Raw genomic sequence first — 12,549 nt, 5'->3', positions numbered from 1 at the left:
TGATGGACACTTGGATTGCTTCCATATCTTGGCTATTGTAAATTATGCTGCTGTAAATATAAGGGTTCATGTATCCTTTTTAATTAGTGTGTTGTTTTAATTCTTTGGGTAAATACCCAGTAGTACAATTACTGGATCATAGGGTAGTTCTATTTTTTAACTTTTTGAGGAAGCTCCATACTGTTCTTCACAGTGGCTGCACCAGTTTGCATTTCCACAGTGCAAGAGGGTTCCCCTTTCTCCACATCCTCACCATATTGTTTCTTGTGAAACAGTTTTAGCCATTCTGACAGGTGTGAGGTGATAGCTCATTGTAGTTTTGATTTGCATTTCCCTGATGATCAGTGATGTTGAACATCTTCTCATGTGTCTGTTGGCCATCTGGATGTCTTCTTTGGAAAAATGTCTGTTCATGTCTTCTCATTTTTTGATTGGGTGTTGAGTTATGTAGCTTCCTTATATATTTTGAATACTAACTCTTTATCAAATACGTCATTTGCAAGTGTCTTCTCCCATTCAGTTAGCTGCCTCTTTGTTTTGTTGACTGTTTCCTTTGCTATGCAGGAGCTTTTTACTTTGATGTAGTCTCAGTAGTTTATTTTTGCTTTTGTATTCCTTGCCTCAGAGGACCTAGCTAGAAAGATAAATTACTGCCAGTGCTCTCTTCTAGGATTTTTATGGTTTCAGGTCTCACACTTAGGTCTTCAAGTGTGTATGGTGTAAGAAAGTGGTCCATTTTCATTCTTTCGCATGGTGCTGTCCAGTTTGCCCAGCACCATTTGTGGAAGAGACTGTCTTTCCCATTGGATACTTTCCTGCTTTGTCAAAGATTAAGTGACCATATAATTGTGGTTTTATGTCTGGATTTTCTATGCAGTTCCATTGATCTGTATGTTTATTTTTGTGTCAGTACCATACTGTTTTGATTACTACAGCTTTGTAATGTAACTTAAGTCTGGAATTGTGATGCCGCCAGCTTTGCTCTTCTTTTTCAAGATTGCTTTGTATATTTGGGGTCTTTTGTGGTTCCACACAAATTTTAAGATTGTTTGTTCTAGTTCTGTGAAAAATGCTGTTGACATTTTGATAAGGATTGCATTAAATGTGAAGATTGCTTTGGGTAATACAGACATTTTACCAATATTTGTTCTCCCAATCCGTGAGCATGGAATGGCTTTCCATTTCTTTGTGTTGTCTTCAGTTTCTTTCATCAGTGTTTTACAGTTTTCAGAGTATTCCACCTCTTTGGTTAGGTTTATTCGTAGATATCTTACTATTTTTGGTGCTTTTATAAATGGTATTGTTTTCTTAATTTCTCTCTCTGTTGCTTCGTGATTGAATGCAACAGATTTCGCATATTGATTTTGTATCCTGCAACTTCACTGATTTGCTTATCAGTTCTAGCAATTTTTTGGTGGAGTCTTTTGGGTTTTCTAGTCTGGAGGTTTATTGTATTTGTTCACGGTTCTTAATTTGTAATTTTCATGATTTCAGTCTTTATGATTAATAACTTCATATAAGTTACAGAATATTATTTCTTTGAATAACTTGCATGAGTCGAAATTGACCATGTGTCTTTTATGTAGACAGTCCTATTGGGGATTTTTGCTTTTGTTAGTTAACATGCAGAACAATATTGGTTTCTGGGGTATAATTCAGTGGTTCATCACTTACATACAACACCTAGTGCTTGTCACAAGTGCCCCCCTTAATACCCATCACCCATCTAGCCCATCCCCCACTCACCTCCCTCCATCAACCCTCTTTGTTCTCTGCCATTGATTCACTTATGGCTGTTTCTCTCTATTGTGGATATTTTTAAATTACATTTTAATAAATGAAGGAGGAGAATCTTCCTCCTCAGCCCCCATCCTCCCACCCCCAAAAATTATTTTTCCAAAATGAGGCTTCTGTAGTAACTTCTTTTTATTTTGGCTCACTGGTTGAGTTTTCAAATTCTTTTTACTGCCCTCTGGTGGTGGTTACTTACCATGTCATAAATTGGATTGTGGCTGACCTTTAATAGACTGAATTAAATAGCTGGAAATTTTTTCTTGATTACAGAAGTCTTGAACAGTAAATTTATCATCCCATTAGTATTATAGAAACTGAATCTTAATCTTAGTAGAGAGATTCTGTTTTTATATTATGTGGGTCCTTCCTGTGTTACAGTCTACATATGTCAAAAGACCTGTGTATTTTGATAGAGAAAAATATGAAGAATAAGCCCTAGAGATCTAATTGTACAGCATGGTGACTACAGTTGACAATACTGTGTCATATACTTGAAATCTGCTAAGAGGGTAGATCTTAAGTATTCTCACCAGCTTAAAAAAAAAAATGAATTCTCACTACCTAAAAGGGGGGTGGGAATGTTTATACAAGGTGATGGATATATTAACTAAACTGATTATGATGGTCATTTTATAATATATATGTATCTCAGAACATCAGATTGTGTATGGATTTGTCCCCCAAAATTGCATTTTTATAAAAATTGGAAATATAGATCATTGATAGAAATAACTTAAAGTCTTCACCTAACTTCTTAAACGGGAAACTTAATATTTGTATGTTTTCTATAGACTAAAAAAAGTGGCAAGCCTGGGCCATTCTTACTGTCTGGATCCAGAGACAAGACTATTAAGATGTGGGATGTCAGTACTGGCATGTGCCTTATGACCCTAGTAAGTTTGCATAATCTTACTGCTTCTTTTGTATCTTAACTTACCTTTTTTGGTTAGATGCCTTGTGATATCTTATTAAATAATCTGAATTATTGCCGGCTTTAAAAGAACTTCTTTATAAAGACATTTTTTCTTAAACTTTTGTAATTCCATTGTTACAGTGATGTGAAAATTATTCCTGTAGAATGTCATGTTTATATAAAGAATCTACAAAGCCAGTTGATGCCAGGAGGGAGATCCTAGCTCACTGTGTCTTTAAAAATTATATATCTCCTGTGGGAGATAAACAGTATTATTATAGACTCATATTTTTTGTAAGAGAGAGAGCGCGTGCGCCCCCGCACAAGTTGGGGGAGGGGCAGGGGGTTGGGGAGAAGTAGACTCCCTGCTGAGCAGGGAGCCTGACATGGGCCTAGATCCCAGGACCCCAAGATCATGACCTGAGCTAAAGGCAGGCACTTAACCAACTGAGCCACCCAGGTGCCCCTAGACTCATTCATTTTTTTAAACTGTTTTTGTATTTCACGGTATTTAATTTTAATATGAATCCTTTTAACTATTATCTTTTTGTTCTCATGGTCCAATTTATTTGGTTTATTTTACCATTCTGATGTTAATGTTGTTACCTAGCTTTATGACTTGGAAATGTTTATTTCGTTTAAGGAGCACCTAGAATTTGGTATTAGGATATAAAATGAGGATGCCTGGGTGGCTCAGTCAGTTAAACAGGTGCCTTCAGCTCAGGTCATGATCCCAGGGTCCTGGGATCGAGTCCCACAGCGGGTTCCGTGCTCAGTGGGGAGTTTGCTTCTCCCTCTCGCTCCATCCCTCCCCGCTGCTCTTGCTCTCTCTCTCCCTCCCTCAAATAAATAAAATCTTTAAAAAAAAAAAAAAAGGATATACAAATGATAGTTCAGCATTGTTGACATTCTTATTTGCCTAAGGAAGTTCTGTGGCATTAATTCAGTAACAGTTTTTGTAATTTGGCATCCATGTTTGTTTCAGAGATTTCTTTAGGTGCTAACCATACCTTGAAGTGATTGTCTCTCTGTAGGATATGGTAGACACTTTGGAAGTATCATCAAGAATTGATTAGAGGGGCACTTGGGTGGCTCAGTCTGGTTAAGTGTCCGACTCTTGATCTCAGCTCAGGTCTTGATCTCAGGGTCGTGAGTTCAAGCCCTGCATTGGGCTCCATGCTAGGCATGGAGCCCAGTTTAATTTTCTAACCAATTTTTTTTTTTTAACTCTCCTCTAGTAGTATTCTGAGCTCAGATATGCTGTATCGCTATTTAAAAAGATGATCTACATTTAAAATCAGAAAATGTGTTTGGGGCACCTGGCTGGCTCAGTCAGTGGAATGTGGGGGCTCTTGATCTCAGGGTTGTGAGTTCGGGCCCCATGTTGGATGTAGAAATTGCTTGAAAATAAAATCTTTAAAAGAAAGAAAGAAAGAAAAAGCATGTGCTCTGCTCTCCTGTAATAACACAGGTTACCTTAATTTCCCCGGAGGTTTCTGGCTCCTATTTTTTCAGCTGAAGGAGGGTACTTTTTACTGCTTTATTTTGGTGTAGCCACGGAAATGTGATTTAAATTTTGTTGAGGCTTCTACATCTAGTGATTGGTGACTTTTGTAGTCACTATAATAGAACAAGGTAGGGGTTTTTTTTATTCTTTTTTTTTTTTAAGATTTTATTTATTTGAGAGAGCATACACAGGAGCCAGGGGTGGGAGGGCAGAAGCTCCGGAGAGGGAGAAGGAGACTCCCCACCGAGCAGAGAGCCCTGATGGAGGGCTCGATCCCAGGACCCTGAGATAATGACCTGAGCCGAAAGCAGATGCTTAACCAACTGAGCCACCCAGGCGCCCCTAGAACAAGATATTTTACGTAAGGGTCAAGGCAAAGGATATGTAACCTTGGGCATCTCTCTCTCTTTTTTTTAATTAACTCCCCCTTTTTGGTTCTTTTACAAAAGCAGTATGGTTATTTACATTGTAGAAAAATTAGAAATATACAGAAAAGCTAAAAGAAGAAAATAAAAATCGCCCATATATCCAAGTGTATTTTCTAGTCTAGGGCTGTCCAGTAGAACTTTCTGTGGTGATGTCCTGTATCTGTACCATCCAGTCTTGTGGCTGCAGGCCACATGCAGTTGTGGAACTCTTGAAATGTGGCTGGTGAGACAGAAGGACTGAATTGCTGATAGTATTAATGTTAGTTTACTTTTTTTTTTTTAAAGATTTTATTTATTTATTTGACAGAGCACAGGTAGGCAGAGCTGCAGGCAGAAGGAGAGGGAGAAGCAGGCTCCCTGATAAGCAGGGAGCCCCTGTGGGGCTGGATCCCAGGATCCTGGGATCATGACCTGAGCGGAAGGCAGCCGCTTAACTGACTTGAGTCATCCAGGCGCCCCAGGGTTAGTTAGTTTACATTTAAAAAGCTACATGTGGACTGTGCAGTTAAAACCGTTTTCTTTAATTTCTGTGTAGATGAGTATGGTTATATATATATATATTTATAGGGGATTTATATATGTATATAAATGATAATCGTATTGTACACATTGCTTTGTAGCAAACCTTTAATTTAGGAGGTATGTGATGCTTGTGTTGTTAGATATTTTATTACTGATTACATACAGTGTTTTGATGAACATCTTTGTTAAATAAATCTCTGGGCTATTCTTAATTAATTTCTTAGGGTAAATAGCAAGAACTGGCACTGCTGGGACAGGGTATGTAGATAGATGAATGGATGGTTAAATATGCAGTAAATACCTGTGTATCCTTCACCTAAAGTCACCAGTTGCCAATATTTTCCTTTCTCTGTGTGTGTGTGTGTGTGTGTGTGTGTGTGTGTGTGTATGTGTGTACATTTTGCTGAACAGTCTGAGAGTTACTTGTAGGTGCCATGACAATTGTATCTCCTAAAAATAAATGTATTCTGTATAACCCCAATAAAGTGATCATACTCAAGAAACTTAACATTGGGGTGCCTGGCTGGCTCAGTCGGTAGAGCATGTGACTCTTGATCTCAAGGTCATGAGTTCAAGCCCCACATTGGGTATAGAGATTACTTTAAAAAATTGATTAAAAAAATTTGACATTAATACTACATATTTACAGTTTTTCCAATTATCCCAATGGCTCTTTTTTGGCATTGACATTTTATTGCACTTCGAGTAATGACTTACTATTTTTCTAGATGCTATTTAAACAGTTCATCCCTTTATTAAGTCAAATACCTTTTTGTTTTTAAGGTGGGTCATGATAACTGGGTACGTGGAGTTCTGTTCCATTCTGGGGGGAAGTTTATTTTGAGTTGTGCTGATGACAAGACCCTGCGTGTGTGGGATTACAAGAACAAGCGATGCATGAAGACCCTCAATGCGCATGAACACTTCGTTACCTCCTTGGGTACGTAAAGGATTGCGGTTTCTAAGCAATTAGATTTTGGAGTGCCAGACATAAAACAGGTTTATGTAATCGTGTTGAATTTTCCAGGTAAGAGATGACTATGTGCTTTCAGGACAGACTAGAGAAGACAGTTTAAAAACTTTGTGGATTCCTACCATTTGTTTTAAATTCTCCTTTCCTTAACTTTCTCTCTCCATCATCAGCCTTATAAAAAAATTACTTTCTCCATGCACAACATTGGTTTGGAAACTAGGATTGTGAAGAGGATACTTACTAACCACTCTGATGGGTAATTTTTCTCCCCTACTAGTTTGTAAGTTTCTCAAAGTAAATTTTACTCAGCCTTTTTTCCTCTGGCAGGTATATACTACCATGTACTGGGAACTCACAGAATCGTATTTAAGTGTACTAAATATCCTCAGTATTATCTGGACTTAAATCTAGAATTCAAAATAGTGAATACAGTAAAGTACAATACACCTGGGGTCTGATGGATCTAATGATAAAACCCACCTCATAGGGTTGTTAAAGAATTAAACATGAATATAAAGCATTAGTACTAAGCCCGGAACATAGTAAGTTAAGTAAGTAGATATTGTTTTTGTTATTGTAAGATTGGAGTGTTTGTTGGGTTTTAGTTGGGATGGGGGTTAACGGGAAGGATTTTTATTGAAGTGTTAACGTAGGACTTAAGCATTACATCTCAGCTTCCCTAAACCAGGGGTGGGGCTGTATATAGAAAGAAAGGAGTATTCCTGACGTTTGGACTTGCTTATTTTGTGGCTTGTTAAAAATTTTATCTGGATTTAAAATAAGCCTTTTCTTTTTCTTTCAGATTTCCATAAGACGGCACCATATGTGGTTACTGGCAGTGTAGATCAAACAGTAAAGGTGTGGGAGTGCCGTTGATTGAGTCTCATTTGGCCCCTCCTCCCATTTTTCCTCTGGATGCACTCTGATGATACCATGGTTACCCCATTGAGCTCTGTTTAAATAAATATTGTCCTTTCATGTAAATTATTCTGGATGTAGATTGAGCTTATTAAATGTTACACACAAAGTATTCATGCATGGTGAATCCAAATTGTATACTGTAAATTTACATACGTTGTCTAGAAGTACCATAGGGTTTAAAAACCTGGGCTGGCATTGGTCACACCAGGCCTAAGAAGGCAGAAGTTGAATAAATTGAACTAGGGCACTAAACTGAATAGTTGACAGTGTCATTTTATGTTGGATTATTAATTCCTGTTTTTCTTTCTGCTATCTGTTGGTGCCTGACTTGATGGCCTCATTTGGGGAAAAGTGGTGATTATTAGGGCTTTTTCTGAAATGTGTATCTATGTAACATCACTTAAGTGTGCTTAATAAATCTTCTTTAAGGATGTTAGATGATAAGGCTACAATTCAAAATCTTCTGAACCATCTATGTAATTAATGGGGATTACACATTGGAATTTTTGTCATGACACATTTGCCAAATCAATAGGATACATTTGTTTTGGCAGCCTATCAAGCAGAGGCTAGTGGTATATTTATGTAAGAAAATGACTGTAAATCTCAAATAAGAAAAATCTCAGCAGCTAATAGCAAATCATTTATTTCATTTGGGTCTTAATGCTTTGTAAACAGGTTAACAAAACACTGTAATACTCTAAGCTTCTGTTTTTCACACTAGACACACTTCTAGTTGTATTCTCCATACTATTAGACTGTATAGTGATGTGACTTCCAGGTAGAATTTAATCTTCCCATTGAGTGTGTCATGGTACAAATCACTATTTGTTTTGATGTTTTTTAGGGATGTGCAATGTGCATTACATAATGACAAATATTGAAAAGGTTATGTTTGCCCATTTTAAAGAAGTGGGAGAAATACAGCAGTTTGTTTTTCACCATGAATCTGATACCAATTTGAACTGTATGTAACTTACAAGTTAAAAAAAAGACAGGGTTTAATGGAGCATGCATAAAAATGTACTGTGTTTTCACCTTTTGTTTATGTATAAATGTTCATATGGGCCTGTCTGTAAGTGGGTAAGTCTGTAGATGAGTATCACACACACAACCTCCATGTCTTTGGGTCCTGGGGTTTTGAAGAAGTGCTGAAACATACAAGTAGAATAAATTTTGCTGTGGAATACCATGCTTTAGAACAAGCCCTCTTTGATCCTAATGCTTCTGAAAACTAGGTCTGACTCTGTGGGAATTTTTCCCAGTTCAAAGGAAAATCACACACACACACCCCACAGTTTGTTCAGCATTTTACACATCCTGATATATTGTATATTGTGATCCAAAGTTACTACAAGTAGGTTCAAGAGAATTTTTATCTATGACTTTGGAAACAATATTTCATTGCAGATTATTAAATAAATAATTCCATTGCTTAGCTAACCAACAGCTTTTTTTAAAGGTCATTTGAAAAGTTAACAGAACAAAGAAATAACAAAGACAGTTTAACAAAGAAACTTAACTCTGAATTGCATTTTATTCATTTGCATAATATGTGATTTTTTTTAAATGTCCCTTTTAGTATTTAATGGAAATTTGGTTCGTGAAAAAGACAAAGGGTTAGACTTAGTGTCCTCTAGATACACACACAGAGACTAGGCCTTATGTTTACTAGAAGCAGCTTTATGTCTAACTTGTGTCTTCTTGTTTGTTTGCTTTGTTTTTCATAATTTCTGAGCGACGTCTCTGGAAGGAAAAGTGTTTTGAAAACTAATGGCTATTTTTGAAGACAAAAATTACAACTTAAGCTAATTCCTTAAATACAGTAGAGTAACTTTCAGGACAATATTGCCTCACAACCCTGCTCACATTTAGAAGTCTTTTTTTGTTTCCCTTTAGCTGTTCTGACTGGAGTTTTCTACAAAAGCTATGGAAGATATCTTTGTTCTCGTTTGCTGCTATTTCCTGTTCTATTTTAAGAAATATAAATACATAGAAATGGTGCATCTTAACATTTGTTTGTACATGTATAAATGTCTTGTATTTTAATTCATTTTTAGCATGTAGCAACACGAATTGTTTAAGGGTAAGCCACAACATCTAGAAATCACTCATAGATATGAACAATAAAGGAAAAAAATGGTACCGATTTAGGAGGAAACAAAGCTGCTGTCCGCTGGGTTTTCCCCCTGCAGCATAGTGACTCTTCGTTGACAAAGGAGGAGAAACAATGTTCCTCTGTAAACAAAGTTATCCTTACTTGGGAGATTGCCACAGCCTGCTGCGTAGTTGAGCTGCCAGACATCCTCCATTTAAGAAGCAGCAAACACTGAATCTCAGGGATGGTCCTCAACCGGATCCAAATGTAACGAGCCCTGTTTGAATAAAGAAAGGGGTGGGGGAGAGCGGTCCATCCACAGTCTGGAGTCGGGGGTGCACGGTTTCCTGCACTGTTGTTTGACACTGCCCTGTTGATGCCCTTTTTTCCTGTTGCCTCCGTTTTCTCTGTCTGCTGTCTAACCTGTGCCTTGCCTGGGATAAGTACAATGATGAGGTTACTGGTTTGGATTGTAAGTGGAGGAATTTATGAATTGGTTTAGAGGTTCACTGCTGCTTTGTCATTTTCTCAATCAAATTGGCCACTTATTTAAGAAATAAAGAGCTGGTAGAATTGCATCCTCAGATGATTATTTGACTTCGTGTGTGTGAAAACAGACATTCCGGTGCCACCCTTATAAATGTGCCCAAGAAGTCCTAGCTGCACTCTTGAAAGTGCAAAGCCACAGAGACTGTGGTGTAGACGTTGCTTGGAGAATAGTTGCTTTTCGACATGGCATCTTGCACTTTAGGAGACTAAGACCGTCCTGTTTTGTCTGTGTGTGGTGTGACCAGTGGTGTGCCCAGAGCACTGCTCTAAAACTCACTAGTGTTAGCAAGTCGTCCAGGCCGCGGAGCGCTCGCTGTCGTCTTCGGAAGCTTTGGCTCCGGCTCACCAGGCCGTGTCCTTACTGTCAGTGCCCTGCTCTCCTGTTTGCCTCTTCCTGTTTCTGTGTGAACTTCCAGGTAAAATCACTCATTAAATAGTTTTCTTTTAAATTTATTTAAAGAAAAACTATTTAAAAGTAAAGGATATTTTGTTTTGTTGACAGTGGTGGCTTGATAATCCTTAAGCAACTGAAACTAAAATTGTTGAAGGAAAAGGCACTTAAAACGGTTACTCTTTCTGTCCAGCTGTATATAAATCCAATGTGTTAATTAATCTAGATGATGCAAAGAAGAATCTCCTGGTAGAGAAGCGACATGTACAAAATCGGTGAAAAAGGTTTTGGGTTTTTGTTTTTGGTTTTTTTTTTTTTAAGTAGGGTGGGGGGAGGGCAAGCTGGATTTACAAGTCACAACTGGACTGATCTGGCCTTTTTATCTTTCCACTATATCATGTAAGTAGCTGCTTTCTTGTCCTGCCTATCCTTCAGGCATCCCTAACGCTCACTCTGAAGATGATAGAAACAAAATCTTCGGGTTAGAAGATCCTGACACTGACATGAAGGCAAGCATTGATTTCATATGAATGTTGCAGAGGTGGTGGTGATTGGAGAAAACAGTTCCCAGATTGTAAGAGTTAACTGAAGATATTGACACATTTTAAAAAAATCAGTAAAGGAATGTATATAATATTGCTCTTGTGTTTTACAGTAAGATTTGTTGCTCTCAGACTGTGTAAAACAAAATTTATTCATGTTTTCTGCATATTAAAAAATCCTATTGTACCAATTGGTAAACTATTAAATGCCTATAAAACTAGATGTGATTTGTGTGTGTGTGTGTGTCCTTGTGCAGAGATTTAAAGCCTTTTAATTTAGTCCTAATAGGAGATGGGACTGTTTAACACCAGCCATAGGGTAAGATGCAAATTGGTAGCAGGGCCTTGATGGAAGGCTTTTCTTGAGGGCAGTGCCAGTACTGCCTTTGCTGTCCGCTTCCTTCACCTTATTAGGAGGTCAGGAGCTAGGAGCGATGGTGGTGGGTGGGCTTGCCTAGCCCGGACTTCTCTAAGGCGCCACCCTCCCTTCCAGGATCCGTTCCCGACAGTGGCTCATCGGCCTGGGCGCTGGAGAGCTGATGCCAGGAATGACCTATTGTAAATACTACCCCATCCCTCTGCCCCCACACACCCCAACAAAGACTTGGCCCTCTTGTGGTGGTCAGGGTCCAGAGAGAAGGAGCATGCCCTCTTTGTTCTATTAATGAATGAGCCTCTTGTTCTGTCTAGTGATCTTGGATTCTTGAAGATTATTAATATTGTTTTAAATTTTCTTTGAAATGTTCCAAAGTCGTCTTCACTCTTGCCCCAGAAGCCGCATGGCTTTCCCTCTGCTTCACACGTGTTGGCTGTGTTCTACCTCACGCCCCTACTACAGTGTCCGGGCCAGGAAGTCTCCAGCCTTGTTTGCGTATAAAGGACACGTTGAATGTGCGGTGGCTGTCCACTTACAGCCCAGTTGTTTTCTTCCCCACCCCCACCATCCCAAAATGGGAATCCTCAGGAGCACCAAAGTAATTTGCTTGAAATTCCAGTCTTCTGAGTTTTGCAGCTTTTCCATTTCTCTGCGGGGCTCCTCTTTTCCTCTACCTTGAGATGCAGATGATGGGCCTGACCACTTTTCCTAGGGGTAGAGAGTTCTAGCTTTGGTGTCAACGATCCTGAAATGCAGTTAGCTAGTCAAAACTCACTGGTACATCACTTCAGGCTTCTTCCAACGTTCGTTGGGTGTGTCCCTGACAGGACAAGGGATAGGAAAGTGGAAGACTTGGTGGGGAAATGGTACTGCATCCTAAATGTGGCAGCTCTGTCCCTGTCTGGGTTTTGGCAAACGACGTGCATGCAGACAATTTTTGAATGCTGAGAGACCTACCAGAATTCTCTAAGAAAGCGATTCTCACGACGTTCCGCTGCAGGCCAGCGACAGCAGCAGTTGAGAACTCAGTAGAAATGCAAGCTCTTGAGCTCCGGCTCAGACCTACTGTATCTGAAACATCTGTATGAAAAATCCATTTTAACAACCACCCAGATGAGTCTGATGTAGGCTCAAGCTTGAAAACCACTGATCTAATTAATTAACCAGCTCCTCATTGAAGAAGACATTTGGACAGAAGTCAGTGGTCCGTGGGCCCCAGAGCTGGGGTTTGGGCTCAGGTCTCAGTCCTATCACTGTCACTTCGGTATGTGGAGTTTGTTCCTTTGTGAATATTCTGTGTGGTCATCATTCCCACTTGCTCACCAGCCCTCTTAATAAAAGTGGAGGGGCACTTGACTGGCTCAGACGAGGGTGCGACTCTTGATCTCGGGGTTGTGAGTTTGAGCCCCACGCTGGGTGTAGTTTACTTAATTTTTAAAAATAAAAGTGGAGGGGCGCCTGGGTGGCACAGCGGTTAAACCTCTGCCTTCGGCTCAGGGCGTGATCCCGGCATTATGGGATTGAGCCCCACATCA

General features: G+C 39.1%; 1 protein-coding gene across 2 annotated transcripts in view; it reads left to right on the top strand.

The window, feature by feature from the left end:
• PAFAH1B1 (platelet activating factor acetylhydrolase 1b regulatory subunit 1) overlaps nucleotides 1–10,861 on the top strand; it is an 81,026-nt gene extending 70,165 nt beyond the window's left edge. Inside the window, exons 9-11 of one of the 2 annotated variants that reach the window (XM_034641658.1) lie at nucleotides 2,586–2,687; nucleotides 5,948–6,104; nucleotides 6,940–10,861. In XM_034641658.1, the coding sequence (XP_034497549.1) occupies nucleotides 2,586–2,687; nucleotides 5,948–6,104; nucleotides 6,940–7,013 (333 nt within the window). In that variant the 3' untranslated portion in view covers nucleotides 7,014–10,861. The other variant, XM_034641659.1, reaches the window with a different exon arrangement.
• The last annotated feature ends 1,688 nt before the right edge of the window (nucleotides 10,862–12,549 follow it).

Source organism: Ailuropoda melanoleuca, chromosome 13 (genome assembly GCF_002007445.2).
Source record: "Ailuropoda melanoleuca isolate Jingjing chromosome 13, ASM200744v2, whole genome shotgun sequence".
NCBI classification, from domain to species: Eukaryota; Metazoa; Chordata; class Mammalia; order Carnivora; family Ursidae; genus Ailuropoda; species Ailuropoda melanoleuca.
This window is presented reverse-complemented; position numbering and strand designations above follow the sequence as displayed.